The sequence below is a fragment of the Palaemon carinicauda genome, chromosome 30, assembly GCF_036898095.1.
Source record: "Palaemon carinicauda isolate YSFRI2023 chromosome 30, ASM3689809v2, whole genome shotgun sequence".
Taxonomy (NCBI): domain Eukaryota; kingdom Metazoa; phylum Arthropoda; class Malacostraca; order Decapoda; family Palaemonidae; genus Palaemon; species Palaemon carinicauda.
Window position 1 is genome coordinate 27,806,509 of NC_090754.1, and position 16,553 is coordinate 27,823,061.

General features: G+C 33.6%; 2 protein-coding genes across 2 annotated transcripts; one reads left to right on the forward strand and one right to left on the reverse strand.

Moving 5' to 3' along the window:
- Positions 1-7,563: 7,563 nt before the first annotated feature.
- On the reverse strand, positions 7,564-10,845 carry LOC137622950 (digestive cysteine proteinase 2-like). Its single transcript, XM_068353536.1, has 6 exons — positions 10,695-10,845; positions 10,228-10,380; positions 9,852-10,031; positions 8,871-9,056; positions 8,567-8,732; positions 7,564-7,900 (listed from the first exon to the last, which is right to left on the reverse strand). The coding sequence occupies exons 1-6, from the start codon at positions 10,761-10,763 to the stop codon at positions 7,695-7,697; spliced, it is 960 nt and encodes a 319-aa protein (XP_068209637.1). The 5' UTR covers positions 10,764-10,845; the 3' UTR covers positions 7,564-7,694.
- Positions 10,846-12,621: 1,776 nt separating this feature from the next.
- Positions 12,622-15,976, forward strand: LOC137622960 (digestive cysteine proteinase 2-like). The gene is made up of 7 exons (XM_068353545.1): positions 12,622-12,644; positions 13,026-13,094; positions 13,357-13,509; positions 13,722-13,901; positions 14,875-15,060; positions 15,205-15,370; positions 15,652-15,976. Exons 1-7 carry the CDS (start codon positions 12,642-12,644, stop codon positions 15,855-15,857), a joined length of 963 nt encoding a protein of 320 aa, XP_068209646.1. The 5' UTR covers positions 12,622-12,641; the 3' UTR covers positions 15,858-15,976.
- Positions 15,977-16,553: the final 577 nt, after the last annotated feature.

Here is a 16,553-nt window from a genome sequence, read left to right on the forward strand (position 1 = left end):
AATTCGGATAAATATTCATCACATAATAAATTTCCAGATCATAGTATACCATTATCTTGAATAAATTATAGTAAAACCAATAATTTACTTATTCCTTTTCCTTGATTTTCAAGTGGGATCTTTCCCTATTACTGATATATATACACACACACACACACACACACACACACACACACACACATATATATATATATATATATATATATATATATATATATATATATATATATATATATATGTTCAATAAGCAAAGAAAGCAAAAAAAAAAAAAAAAATGACTAAAGCTGGTTCTGAAGAATTGGAAGCAATAATGATTCCCTAACGAACTTTTCGAAGCCCATAACCCAACTCCTTATTGGACAGGTTTGAAAGTATTAAAGAGAATAAATTTTACCCGTAACACCTTAAAATTATTAATGTCACTTAAATTATTATCATTATAATTAAAGTTATTATTATCAAAACTATAAAAAACATTATTATTATTATTATTATTATTATTATTATTATTATTATCATTATTATTATTAAAAATGTCATTATCATTAAAATTATTAAAATCATTAGTATTATTAAAATTATTAAAATAACTATTATCATTAAAATTACTTAAATCATTATTATCATAAAAATTATCAAAATAGCTATTATTATTAAAACTATCAAAATTACTATTAATAAATTTTTTTAATTAACTCTTATTATTAACATTATGCCAATATATCCAAGACTGACACTATATGGCATTTATGGCTTTCTAAAGCAGAAACAGCTGGATGATTTTTCATGCAATGTGTACAATTTGATAAAAAGTATATTCATTTTTTTCGAGTTAAAAAACTCTAATTGAGAAACCACACAAACATAAAACAACAAGATACAGACAAGCTCTTATATATATATATATATATATATATATATATATATATATATATATATATATATATATGTTTATATATAAATGTATGTATATATATACATATATATATATATATATATATATATATATATATATGTTTACACAGTATATATATATATATATATATATATATATATATATATTTATATATACATTAGCTACGATGGTGAGCATGGGTTGATTTCATTTCAAAGTACAAAAACTGAATTCGACAAGTATAAGTACAGAAGAATATTCATTGACTTTTATCTTTCTTCGTGGCTAAGGGTTCGATTCCCGGCCGGTCAGAAGCTATTGTCTTCGTGTGGTTCCGCCTAAGGGGTCTGATCCCGAGGTAGATAAGAATGTAGACAGTAATGTATTAAGATATATGGTATATATATATATATATATATATATATATATATATATATATATATATATATATATATATATATATATATACTTTATGAAATCATTTAACCTGTGTGGAATCAGGAAACTGCTTTACTGACATGGTTACATTTATTAAGGAAATAATGATAAGGATTATTTACAAACACAAAATCTTTTTTATTATTCGATTTGTCTATATTGATTACGATGATTATAAGAACATTAAATTACACCATTATCATATACCTTCTGGCATCTAACTAGTCCTTAAATGATTTGAATCTGTAACGAATAATGATATGAAAATTCTCCATTCAAGGCAGTCCCATTTGGCAGCTCTGTCCCATTATTCAATTTGTCTATGTTGATTACGCTGATTATACGAAGATTGAATTACACCAGTCATTCCCCTTCTGGCATGTAACTATTACTCCATAAATTATTTGAATATGTAATGAATAATGATATTCTCCGTTCAAGAAAATTCCTTTTCGCAGCGCTGTTCCAAACTCGTCAAACCAACCTTAACTATGCTGATGATTGTTACCTTAGTCAAGTGTACAGGGACATGACTTACCATTCATGTGTTCTGATGAATAAAAAAAATATAAAATACTTTTTTAAGTAAACTCATGTTGCTTCCGATACCTTATGAAAAATTCACACAATTTTCTGATAAATATATCAATTTTTAATAAGGAAACGATTGTTGGACAATTTACCAACCACCAATTTTCTAGCTTCGACCTTCCTACCACACTTTTTAGCACACGTGGCCTGCAAATAATTGACTATATTAGTTTGAAAAAGGTGCCTCTGATGCCATCTATTGGCGGTAAAGTAAAACTCGTTGCGATCTACAGCAGGGAGCTAGATAAGGCAGCTTTATAATGCCTTTTGGAATGTAACAATATTGTTATTCTGCGTAGTTTTTACCAACAAAACATGTCATACCATGAAACATATTAATTATCATGTTTATTACAAAAGGCAATTGAGAATTAAATAAAAATACAGTGTAATTACTTGTTTGTCTCACCGATTTCAGTACATATGGCAGCATATCTGGCAACCCTCTTTACCCCCCAAATTTAATTGAAATAACGATTGTTTGCTGAGGAAACATTTCTATGTCATTTATTTAGAATTTGTAATTTCCTAAGAATCAAGTTGTGGCCAGACAACAAGGGACATCAAGTTCACGTGCGTCTGTTTTATAGCAAATTTCTGCCCAAATAGAAACAGAAATGAAGTAATAGAAATTACAATGAGTGAATGATGGGGATAATTAGTAATGCGAAGTGTTCCTACGTTGGATGACTTATATATATATATATATATATATATATATATATATATATATATATATATATATATATATATGTATATATATATATATATATATATATATATATATATATTTATGATAAATTTTGCACATTTAGACGTGTTTTTCATATTCAAATAAGCCATATATATCTTTCTTCGTGGCCAAGTGGTTTAGTCACTGTCTATACAAGCTTGCCGACCAGGGTTCGATTCCCGGCCGGACACAAGCTCTTGTCTTTGTGTGATTTCGCCTGGGGCTCTGATCCCGAGGTCGTTAAGAGAATCCAGACATTAATGTATCAAAAATATAAATGGCTTTTTTGAATATATATATATATATATATATATATATATATATATATATATATATATATATATATATATATATATATTATATATATATATATATATATAAGCTTGGATGGTGACCCTGTGTATATGAAGTAGCTTATTTTTAAGTGTCTAACACAAGGGGCCCATGATCGGTAAGTATTTCAAGTGTTACTGCTTCAGTGATAATAAGTCTTCTAATGTTATGTTTGGAAATATTCTCGTGTGTGTAATTCAAAAACTTTTTTTGATAATTAATCCTAGCTTGGCAAAACAGTTTTGCCCAAAGAATCCCGTTATGTGATCAATACTGCTAGCTTCTTGTTACAAGGATAATTTGATACAAAAACAATTATTATCTCTCAATATGACGTAAAAATATCTTTACATCCTCCCGTACTCATAAGTGTATTAATTGACTTCATCACATTTGTTATGGCATTTACGTATATCACCAGCTACAGTGTTATTTTTTTCAACTCGATGACGTCATGGATGCGAAGTAATTTTATGTATTTACCGTCAGTTCTCGGTAGAGGGAAACATATTACGTGTTTATGTCATTAAATTATGTAAATGCATTTCGAAGTATTAGAAATACAAAGTTATGTTAGATAGACAGAGAGAAAAGCTGGCAGGGTAGTAAAAATATTCAGTGAGAGAGAGATAGAGAGACAGAGATTGACATATACAGTAGGCAGCGGGCCTGCTTTGAGAGAGAGAGAGAGAGAGAGAGAGAGAGAGAGAGAGAGAGAGAGAGAGAGAGAGAGAGAGAGAGACGCTGCCAGCCTTTTTTTTTTGAGAGAGAGAGAGAGAGAGAGAGAGAGAGAGAGAGAGAGAGAGAGAGAGAGAGAGAGAGAGAGTGTCTTTGTCTTCATATATTTGAACTTGTCTGTAGACTTATTTATAAGTCTACATAATTTTTCCCATGTCTGTATTTCATCTAGTAGCATATAATATCCTTCCTTTTTTATATTCATGTACTCTTCAGGCTTGGCCAAGAAAAGGCAGTGGCTTCCCTCATACCTTTTTCCTCTGCTCTCAAAAACAAATCTTGATATCCCAAAACGTAGTTACATTACACGTGTAAACAGCGCAGCCATGATCAATAATAACACCCTTCTAACGACCTTGGATAACTCATCAATCACAGCCGTTGTCATCAGAGCAAGGCGATTGTAGTTAAAAGCTTAAGGGAACTTTCTCTACAATCTCGGTAGACGCCGTAACATACCGCAAGCCTGCAACATGTGCGTGCCATTTATTAATCGTGCATGAAGGCGCTGCATGAGCCCTGCAAGGGCAACGCAAGCCTCCGTAACATTGCGCCGTAACGCTTCTGCATGGGGGCAAAGAGCTCGCACCAGGTCGCACATGGACAATGGTGCATGTGGTGCGGTGTAGCACAACATCATGCGAGTTCTTACCTCTTTTGTTGTTACACCATCTAACAGCACTTACGGTGTCCTGCAACTATATCAGGTCGGCAGATGCTGTGCAAGATTTTGAATTTGTTTAAAATCCCAGTGGCTCTATACGATATTAGGCCTTGTTTGGCGGGCCGCGACAGACATCGCCAGCGATGCTATTACCTTTTGGTGCTCTTTCTGGCGATTTCTTGCAAACCCTTACCGTAACTGGCCGTAACACAAAAGTGCATAAGTGTAAACCTACCTCATTCTAAACCGTGTTGCATCGCATGGATTAGCACTGCATCCGGTTAGTAAATCAGTACTGGCCGGTTATTTTTCTGAAAGGATATTGTTGCATACTGTGTGAAGGGCCTCATTGATCTACACTGATTTGAAAACCAAACGGTTTCAATCCGCTCATGTGAAGCGGGCCTTAGAATACTTGAGAAATCTATGGGGCCATTTAGATGGGAGGTTTTCCCCTGTGCAGTTGCCCTGGTTCTGCTGTTGCAGAAGGTAGGCTCTCCTTTTTCCGTTGTTTGTCATTGATTAATATGAATTGTCGTGTTATTAATATTATTATTACTCTCTTATTATTATTAATATCTTTATTATTATCATCATTACTAAAATACAGATTAATCTTATCATCATCATCATTATTATTATTATTATTATTATTATTATTATTATTATTATTCTTTGTGATAGCAGAGGTACACTATCAATATGATCATAATTTACAGAACATCATGACACATTTATTGCTGCGAACAAAGTGAGTGACCGTATATGAAATGCCAAAAATTTATTGAAGATATCTCACCCACCCCGTGGCCCAGTCATTCCATAACCTAACATCTCGGAGTAGGGGTGGGGGAGCAACTGATATTTTCAGCTTTGGGGTCAATAACTTCAATACCAATAAATATATTCAAATTAAATTTTAAGGGATTATTTAGATACATATATAAGCTTTGTTTCTGCCAGTTTTCATGTTCATACCTTCTATAGGCATGCCCTGGCTGTCACTTTTGTTCGTAATTTTGTTAGCTAAAATATCAGTGAGAAGGAGCAAACTACTCCTAGAGTTTTACAGATAACCAAATGATTTTCACAGTGTTTGATCGGTGTTATGTGAACTACATTCATACCAATTTTCGTATTGATACTTGCCATAAAAAGTCACAGTAGCCATGGGAGGCCTTATTTTCGGTGGCGCCGTAAATTACTCGTAGAATACTTCACATCTCTAAATAAAATTTTCAGGGATTTATGGAATGGATATTTACTTTGTCCATACCAATTTTCATGTTGATATCTACCAGAGAGAATCCACAGCAAATGTTTATTTCGGTATGGGTTGAATAGTTATTTTTGGCGATGGAGTAAATTGTTCCTAGAATAATTAACGTATCCAAATGAAAATTTCAGGGATTGATGTGAAACATAGTTTTTCTGTTCCTTTTAAATTTCATGGTAATATCTACAATTGAAAAGACACAGCTATCATGTAGCCTTATTAAATATGCTGTTAAATTTAGCATTATTGCAGTGAACTGCGTGATAGTGAGCGACATCAACGAGGGACAATGCCGATCTCATAAACAATATGCATCCCGAGTTGCACCTGCTAATTATATACACAAAGACCAGTGTCTTCTTTACATCATCCATCTCGAGCAAACCAAATTGACTGTGTATTCTGTCTGATACAAACGAACCACTTAGAAAACAACCGCTCGTGTGAAGACAGGCTCTGCGATTTTAATGAAGAGAGTGTTAAGTTCAAGTTCTACGAGGAAGGTGAATACCTGAGATCCATTTCAACAAAACATCTATTTTCCATCTGATGATCTGAGCAGCAAATCATGTACGGGGAGGTACAATCGCATCCCGAGAATTTTAATGAGCAAAAAAACAAAATATAGAAAAATAGGAGAAAATAAAAACAAATGATATATTTCAGAAACTATATTTGCATGTAGTTTTGAATTCTATATCCCACATTCCTATTCTAAAATATTATTAAAAAAAAGGGATACTGATATATAAACAGTTGGACATATTAATTGTGGCACACCTCGCTCTGAAGAAATACACTGTGTCACACCCTTACTGCGTAGTGAGTAATAAAACAGATGGTATAGAAGAGATGGCAGAGGTGGTTGGCAGCGCTAAATATAGGAACTCCATGGAATAGAGGTGCGAAAGGGTGCATGTCCTCCAGGAAAGGGGTGCCAAGAACTCCTGTGTCTAACTCTACCTTATGGTTTATTTTACTTACTTTAAAGAAATGTTCAAAATTCTTCAAGTACTATTATAGTCATTGCCTCACCATTATGAGCAACAGCAGCTAAGTAATGAAACTTTCAGTCCTAATTAATATCAGCATCTCTGATTGTGTCATAATTAGAATTCAAAGGATTTTCAGATTTCGTAAGCCCTGTCCACACGATCGAGCATGCCCGACGGCCAAACAGTGATACCAGACCACAATAGTTAGTGAAAATGACGGTTGATGACGCCAGAAGCGGGAAAACTAAAGGCAGGGATCTGACAACACTGTATGTTGCCAGATCCCTGTCTGTGGTTTTCCCGCTTCTGACGTCATTAACCCTCATTCTTACTAACTATTGTGGTCTGGTATCACTGTTTGCCCGTCGGGCATGCTCGATCTTGTGGACAGGACTTTAGATTGTTCAGTAGCAACGCTGAGTGACAACACAATGGCTGTTTTGATCCATGATCAGTTGTTTCGTGTATGCAGAATCCCCAGACTCTAATAGTTAGGGATTCGTTCTGTTCAATAGCAAACAGCCTTTTTATGGTTGCCTTTTGATTCAGAGTAAGCAACAACAAAACAACATTGAATTTGGAGTTTATTTCATGAAATTATTTTAAATCTACTAATTAGTCAATGTTCACTTCTTGATTCTTTCGTCCATAGTTTCTTTCTTCTTATTGACAGAACGTAGTTTCAAAATGCAAATAAGGCTCTTCAATGGAAAAACTACATTTGCCCATTACATTGAAATCTTTACAATTGGGATATTAGGTTATTGGCTTCGAGAAGTATGTTAAGGTATTTTTATAAACTCCATTTCATTAGAGGGCACATTAAGATAAAGTTTAAAAACTTTTTACAATAAGACTGTAATATTGTAGTTCACGACAAGGATGAAAAAAAGAAATGAATAAGTTATTAAATTCCAATTTATTGGCGGCAATAGTGAAATATACATAGTTTAGAAATGTAGAGTTTTTCAGTTAAGCTGTAAATCTTTTCAAAATCTTTTCTATGAGTGGCATCACATTTTGTAGAATTCTTAGACTGTTGGGTAGCAAGATTGAGTGGCAACACCGCAGTGGTTGTCCTTGTTCCTGGTGAGCTTCATGTATCCAGACTCACCCCAGCCGCTGCCCCAAGAGTTCTTGATGATCCAGTAGTCAGAACTTCCCTCAGTTCCGTAGCCAACGGCCAACACAGCGTGGTTGATGCCTTGAGGGTTGCATTTTGGTTCATAGTAGACACCTGGAAGAGGATACACAGATTTGTGAAGTTATGTCAGGTTTAAAAGTACTATTTTCTTCGCTCATTTCGAGAATAAAGTCGCCTCAAAATAAGAAAGAAATTATAAGGGTATCATAATACATCCTATTGAAAAATAAAATTAAATAACACTCTTTAGATATATATGCAAAATAAAACGAAAGCCCACCGGGACCTGCAATACTGAAGATCCGGTAAAAAGGAGTATGAACCGAAATTATTTATACGTTGGTTCCACTGGGAATTCCGTAAGCTAACTTTTCTGAATTGAAACAAAAATCTTACTGGTGAGATCACAGTCATCTTAGTGTTCAGTTAATTTCCTCAATATTTCTGCTCTCATTCATAACCTAACATTGGACCACTAATGGATTCTCATAAACCTTCGCAACATACTATACAAAACAACATTAGGCCATTCATGGAATTATCCCTTTATCATCTGGAGTTTATGTTTTACCCCAGATTTATCTATTGGAGTAATTTCCCTTAATCGCACAATTCTTAAAAAGCAGGGAGAATTATATCTTCATACCAAGGCTTCATGTATAGGATATTCATAACATATTAATTAGTTCTACTTAGGAAAGAAGTATATGAATGAAGAAATAGTGCATAGAGAGAGAAGAGATACAGAATGAGTCTCACCTGAGCTGTACAACTGGAAGGACAAGTGTCCAGCATCAACGCACACACTGACTGGACCTTTGTCGTGGACAGCAGCTGCCTGGGTCTGTTCATCAGCGTAAGGAATGTTTGTATAACCTCTCACTGTGGCAGCTACACTTGATGAGTCGAAACGGCATACATTGTCCTGATAAGATTAAGTAATAATAATAATAATTTGACTTTAAACTCCTTCATTAAAGTTTATATTTCTTAGTATTCAGTGTCTTCATTTCACAAGGTACATGGGAAGAATATGGTAAAATTATTCCAGCCAGAGACTCACAACAGCCTCGTAAGGGTAGGAAGACTCGCTATCGCTTCCTCCGCAGGACTTGAGATAGTCGTAGGCCCATTGCACAACTCCTCCATTGCAACCGCTGTTTTCTTTAGAGCAATCAACCAGCTGCTGTTCAGAAAGGCTGGGCAGACTTCCTGTCTTGATGAAGTGAGCTCCTTCAAGGGCTCCGGTCTGTGGAGAGATTAAGACATATTATGGATGACATGAAATAATTTACCAACTGAAGTTATCCAAATACAGACATATTCTTAATCATTGTCGGAATTATCGTTAAATCAGTACAATTTGGAAAGTTTCATGATTTTCCTAGGAATCATATATAATAAAGATCATATTGCAATTATAAAAAAAAAATTTCATGTCTTTAGAATATTGAGAAGCGTATTAGAACAGAGGAAACAAAAAAATGGAATAAAATCATTTTTGGTAACTAATAATGTTAACCTAAATTATTCATATCTTTTTTTTCGCGTAGGTGAGATGCAGGGGTCATTTTACTAAAATATCATTGTTGAATACCGATACTTAATAACAAACATAAGTTATTCCTTACCACTACTTGCTGTTACCAAACAAATAAGAATAAGGGTAAAATAAGCGAGAACTTATATACCTAATCTTTTTCATAGCAACCAAAAATAACTATAATTTGAAAAACGTTGATCGTTGTTCATTTGTTTCGTTAGAATTCATACTGTATTTGGTTTAGAATCAAACTTTCCAGGTTACTCTTTCCGTTTTAAACTTCATGAAATAAATGTTCAATCTATTTTAGTATTATTTCAGAAACTGCATCATTTATTAACTGCAATATATCATATGTTTGAATTATATTAAAGGTTTAGTCACTTATAACACTTCTTGGGAGTTGACAAACTCATAAATTATCTAAGAAACGTCTAAAAATGGAGGAAAATAAGTGTGACTGAGAATAGATAATCAGAAAAGAAGTCACCAAAAACTTACGGTTGAGAAGGCCCAACAGGATCCACACTGTCCCTGATCCTTGACGGGAGTGACGGCTCCCTTTGACCTCCAGTCAACGTCGGCAGCTCTTGGGGCGTCAGTGAATTGAACGAACACTTGGCCGACACTGTCTTCCAGCTTAGTCAGTCCAGTCATCTGAGCTACAAACTCGTCTGTGGTCTGGTTAAGTAGGGAAGTAATTGGGTATATTAGTGCAGGTGAGGAGGGGAAGTTATTATGTTTTCTTTTGAATTGAATTTATTCAGAATAATTGAGAGGCAATATTCATAATGCTCTCTCTCTCTTTCTCTCTCTCTCTCTCTCTCTCTCTCTCTCTCTCTCTCTCTCTCTCTCTCTCTCTCTCTCTCTCTCTTACCATGTCTGCAAACTTATTCATGGCGACGTTGAAGGTGACTTCACCCTTGTGGAAGCGAGCATTGTGTTCCTCGACGAATTTAAGGTTGTTCTCGAAAATGGTCTTCCTGTAGAGCTCCTCCTTGGCATTGGAGTAAGCTTTTCCATGGGTCAGCTGAAGGAAGAGATTTACTTGAACAAGTTCTATAGTATTCCTTTTATTATTGTTAGGCATCACTTGTAGTCTACAAGAGTTAATTGATAATTAATTAAGTTTTAAAAACATAGTGAAAACAAGAAAAAAGGGAAATATTTTCCCAGAAGGAACATATTCATATCTAGTATGAAAAAAAAATAGTATTAATGTATATTTTGATGAGGATACAAATTTGGTATCCCCATATAAATCAAATTTTATTAGCAAAGAATTACTTAGTTACATAATGAGCCATTACACTACATCAATTCAATCGTCTATGAAATGCTAACCTTGAAGCTGTCCCAGGATTCGCTTGCGGCAGCGATGGCCAAACCACAGAGGAACAGTACGAACTTCATCTGCAAAATTTTTGATCAAAACAATAAAGTCGAATCGACTAATCATATCAATGGTAATTTTTGCAAAAAAAAAAAAAAAAAAAAAAAAAAAAAAAAAAAAAAAAAAAAGCTTCCAAAAAGCACCATGCTGTGTTTAGGAATGGCTACCTCTTCAGTGTAACCTTTAGAACTTCCAGAAAATATGTATAATTCGTTGTTATCTAATTAATTAGGGTACAGAAATGCCAAGGGGCCTACATCGGTATGACAAATTGAACAGGTCGTCCTCTCATGTCCAGCCAGGAACCAAAAATGTAAAGGATGAGAATAAAATTAGCAGTTCTCTCCTCTTAATTAACGAAACAAGTACAGACATTATGCCATAAAAAAAATAGAGATGAAATAATCTTGCAATTAAAATGAAACCGATGCTGTAGTAACTTTATTCCACTTCGTTGCCAAACCCTAACCAACTTTTACTTTCATAGTACGACTTTAGCACCCTTCCCTCAACTATCCCTGGACACTACGTTAATCTAAGGCAAATGACTTCAAGTAATGTCAATAAAAATGTGGGTGATAGAGTAACCACTATCGTCAAACAGGTCTATAAAAGGAAAGGAAAGAAACCTGCAATCTAGATGATTGGAAAAACAATGGTATGCTTTCGACAACACAAAGCAACTGATCAGAAAGAACAGTGCTTGCTAAGACTTACCTTGTCAGGAGTGAATCAGAATCGGCGTCTCTTCACTATTTATGGCAAACAGAATCCGAGACTGACGCAACATGACGTTTGCAGTTTTCTAAAGCAGAAACAGCTGGATATTTTCTCATGCATTGGGTACAAAGTCTATCATATCTGTAACGTATTTTGGGAATGTTGATTTTTAATTGGTTACTTTTTTTTTTAACTTGAAAATTCCTTCATGTCAACACATTCACGCACATGCAGTATATATTATATATACTGTATATATATATATATATATATATATATATATATATATATATATGTATATATATATGTATATATATATACACTGTATATATATATATATATATATATATATATATATATATATATATATGTATGTATATACTGTATATACACACACTACACGCATATATATATATATATATTTATATATATATGTATGATGTATGTATGTATAAATAAATAAATATATATATATATATATATGCATATATATATATATATATATATGTATATATATATACACTGTATATATATATATATATATATATATATATGTATGTATATACTGTATATACACACACTACATGCATATATATATATATATATATATATATATATATATATTTATATATATGTATGATGTATGTATGTATAAATAAATAAATAAATATATATATATATATATATATATATATATATATATATATATATATATGCACACACACTTAAATACACTACACGTATATATATATATATATATATATATATATATATATATATATATATATATGTATATATCTATCTATCTATCTATCTATCTATATATATATATATATATATATATATATATATATATATATATATATATATATATATATATAGGAGCGTGTGTGTATGTGGTTTTTTTGTGTGGTTTCTTAATTAGGGTTTTCTAACTCGAAAAAAATATAATTTTTATCATATGTATTTCCCCAATCACCCTTACGGTTATTAATAAAATTGTACCCATTGCATGAGAAAATGTCAGCTGTTTCTGCTTGAGAAAGCTGCAGATGCCATCTAGCGTCAGTCTTGGATACTTTGGCATAAATAGTCGAGAGACACCGATTCCGAATCACTCCTGACAAGGTACGTCTTAGCTCGCACTCTTCTTTCTGACTATTTGGCGTTTGCTGTTTATGGTCAGATCATATATAGTTTTCTTTTATAATATAAGTGGTATTGTGATTTTTTATCATGTACATTTTAGACTAATATTATTTCTTTTTCATAAGACTAATTTTTGGTGTGGAATATTTTGTTCCCCATCGATGTGTTTGTATTATTTTCTGAGTTGAATCTTTTTGAGGGAAACCTTAGAAAGCTTTTTGTCAATACCATTTAAAGAGACATGAACAGTTATGATTATATCCCATTGAAGTGAGTTAAATTTTGATGAAAAAGGTTTTGTTAATGTTTTTAAGTTTGCAATCAAGAGGTGAACATTGTCAAACACATTAGTGTAAATTACCAATGCTATGGCTTTTTCATCTAATTTTCTTGTTTTCATTGAAAATTTCCAGATGAAGATCGTGCTTTTCCTCTGTGGTCTGGCCATCGCTGCCGCAAGTGAATCCTGGGACAGCTTCAAGGTTAGAACTTAATTTACTATATGAAAATTGCCGAAATAGAGTAACATCAGTAAAATTTACTTTTTACTTTCCATTTCTTTATATCACAGTCACTTAATGTGGATATTGTTTCTGAAACTAAAATATTTAGATTTTTTCTTGCTTTCATTATGATTTTAGAACTAAATTACTCTTCAATAAACTCTCATGTAGGCTACATGTGATGTCTAATACTGATAAAAGGAATAATATAGAAACCATTCAACAAAATCTTTCCCTTCAGCTGACCCATGGAAAAGCTTACTCCAATGCCAAGGAGGAGCTCTACAGGAAGACCATTTTCGAGAACAACCTTAAATTCGTCGAGGAACACAATGCTCGCTTCCACAAGGGTGAAGTCACCTTCAACGTCGCCATGAATAAGTTTGCAGACATGGTAAGAGAGAGAGAGAGAGAGAGAGAGAGAGAGAGAGAGAGAGAGAGAGAGAGAGAGAGAGAGAGAGAGAGAGATTATATCTTGATAATATGACGTACCTTTATAGAGATTTCTCTAATAGCTTTGAATAAATTATCCTTAAGAGAAAACAATAAAATAACTTCCCATCCTCACATGCACTTATGTCCCCAATTACTTCCTTCTTTAACCAGACCACAGACGAGTTTGTAGCTCAGATGACTGGACTGACTAAGCTGGAGGACACAGTTGGCCAAGTGTTCGCTCAATTCACTGACGCCCCAAGAGCTGCCGACGTTGACTGGAGGTCAAAGGGAGCCGTCACTCCCGTCAAGGATCAGGGACAGTGTGGATCCTGTTGGGCCTTCTCAACCGTAAGATTTTAATTATTTACATTTTGATCCAATAGTTTGGGATATTGTCACATTAGTAACTGCCAAGAAGTAATAAAAGTGATCATGATAGAATTCTGAACATAAAATAGTGAAAGTTTGATATGCAATTTTAAGAATTAGGAGAGCAAGGATTATATAAACATCTTGTTTTCACTGATGATATAATTAGATATAAAAACAACTAACCTTTTTACCCCCAAAAGGACGTACTGGTACGTTTCACAAAACCCATCCCTTTACCCCCATGGACGTACCGGTACGTCCTTGCAAAAAAATGCTATTTACAATTTTTTTTTTTTTATAATTTTTTTGAGAAATTTCAGGCATTTTCCAAGAGAATGAGACCAACCTGACCTCTCTATGATGAAAATTAAGGCTGTTAGAGCAATTTGAATAAAATATACTGCAAAGTGTACTTGAATAAAAAATAACCCCTGCGGGTTAAGGGTTGGAAAGTTCCAAATAGCCTGGGGGTAAAAGGGTTAATATATGATAAAAGAATTAGCTATGAGGAGTAGAGGGAATGAATAAAAAAGATTCTGGATATCAGTGTTTCAAAATCAGTTTTCTTATTAAGGAAAATAGATATTAAGATTTTTGGGAGAGAGAAGGAAATGAGTTACAAGGAACTCATTTTTATATTATTAAAATTCGGTGATATTTCCATATATTACATTTAAGAATCAACACTTTTTCTCTTTTTGTGTATTTTAATTTATCCATATTGTTTTGGTGTGCAATATAATCCTGTTTTGATATTTCAATACACTTATCATAATACTTCTGGAATTTGAGCCCTACTTAACTGATTACAGAGTAAGTTATAAAATTTATCGAATAAAGCAAATTTGATAATAACTAGACAAAAAGTTTGGAATAATATATCACGCATCATTGACCTAGGAAGATGCATTAATTCCTGTTACATGTCAAATGTGTAATTTCTCAACAGACCGGAGCCCTTGAAGGAGCTCACTTCATCAGTACAGGAAGTCTGCCCAGCCTTTCTGAACAGCAGCTGGTTGATTGCTCTAAAGAAAACAGCGGTTGCAATGGAGGAGTTGTGCAATGGGCCTACGACTATCTCAAGTCCTGCGGAGGAAGCGATAGCGAGTCTTCCTACCCATATGAGGCTATTGTAAGTCTCTGGTGGAAACAATTTTACCATAGTCTTCCCTTGTACCTTGGAAAATGAAGACACTGAATGACACGAAATATAAACTTTAATGAGGTTGTTACAGGTCAATTTATTATTATTATTATTATCACTTAATCTTATCAGGATAATGTATGCCGTTTCGACTCATCAAGTGTAGCTGCCACAGTGAGAGGTTATACAAACATTCCTTACGCTGATGAACAGACCCAGGCAGCTGCTGTCCACGACAAAGGTCCAGTCAGTGTGTGCGTTGATGCTGGACACTTGTCCTTCCAGTTGTACAGCTCAGGTGAGTCTTTCTATATCTCTTCCCTTTCCTTCTTTCTTGGTCTTATATGTTTTTCCCAAGTGAAGGTGTTATAGATTATGTTCTGTGATTCAAATATAGGCCTTTATGTTTTAAAGAATTGTTAAAGGATATTGCATTTTATCATCAGTGAAATTGGATCTGAAAACTATAATTTAATTTTTTCTGTGCTTCCTTAGGGTCATTATTAATCAAAATGAAGGGATATAAAAGTGACTAGAAATAACTTGCATCATTTTACAAATCTGAATGTATTCCCCCAGGCGTCTACTATGAACCCAACTGCAACCCTCAAGGCATCAACCACGCTGTGTTGGCCGTTGGCTACGGAACTGAGGGAGGTTCTGACTACTGGATCATCAAGAACTCTTGGGGCAGCGGTTGGGGTGAGTCTGGATACATGAAGCTCACCAGGAACAAGAGCAACCACTGCGGTGTTGCCACTCAGTCTTGCTACCCAAATGTTTAAGAATTTCATGAGAATTTGACATCGTTCTTCCACAAGGAAATTTGGATAAATATATATCCCATGATAAATTTCTAAATCATACTTTACCATTGTCTTGAATAAATTACATTCGAACCAATTATTTACTTATTTCTTTTCCTTTGGTTTCCAAATGGGATCTTTCCCTATATAATTTCAATAAGCAAAGGAAGCAAATATTCATGATAAATGTCTAAAACCCATTGCCGAAGAATTGGAGGCAATAATGATTTTGAAGCCTATAACCCAACTCCTTATTGGATAGGTTTGAAAGTATTAAACAAAATTAATTTTCACCCTGAACTCCAAAGAGTGTTATTGTTGCTCTCAAATTACATATGGTTAATGAAAATTTAGAAAATTTTTATATGAGGATTATCACACCAAGCTAGAAAGAGTATTTGATGAGGCACAGTGTTCCTATTGGACATGTTAATATATTTTGATTTAATAAGGTGAAAATGTTACATTTTTATTGTAAAAGTATAAGTAAAATACCAGCTAGTAAGCTTTGTGCTAATGAGAAAATAAAAAGTATCTTTTATTTCACATTAGATTTAATTTTAACCCCAGATGTTTACTATGAACCAAACTATAACCGACAAGATATAAATCAAATTGTGTTGACTGTTGGCTGTGGGACTGGAGTAGGTCCTAACAACTGGGTGAATAAAGCTG

Excerpts from the sequence above, each read along its gene's own strand:
- LOC137622950 (XM_068353536.1), bottom strand. The coding sequence starts at position 10,763 with ATGAAGTTCGTACTGTTCCTCTGTGGTTTGGCCATCGCTGCCGCAAGC. Across the intron at positions 10,032-10,227 it reads TGAATAAGTTTGCAGACATG|ACCACAGACGAGTTTGTAGC; the intron begins GTAAGAGAGAGA and ends CTACTTAACCAG. Across the intron at positions 9,057-9,851 it reads CCTGTTGGGCCTTCTCAACC|ACCGGAGCCCTTGAAGGAGC; the intron begins GTAAGTTTTTGG and ends ATCTCTCCACAG.
- LOC137622960 (XM_068353545.1), top strand. Across the intron at positions 13,510-13,721 it reads TGAATAAGTTTGCAGACATG|ACCACAGACGAGTTTGTAGC; the intron begins GTAAGAGAGAGA and ends TTCTTTAACCAG. Across the intron at positions 13,902-14,874 it reads CCTGTTGGGCCTTCTCAACC|ACCGGAGCCCTTGAAGGAGC; the intron begins GTAAGATTTTAA and ends ATTTCTCAACAG.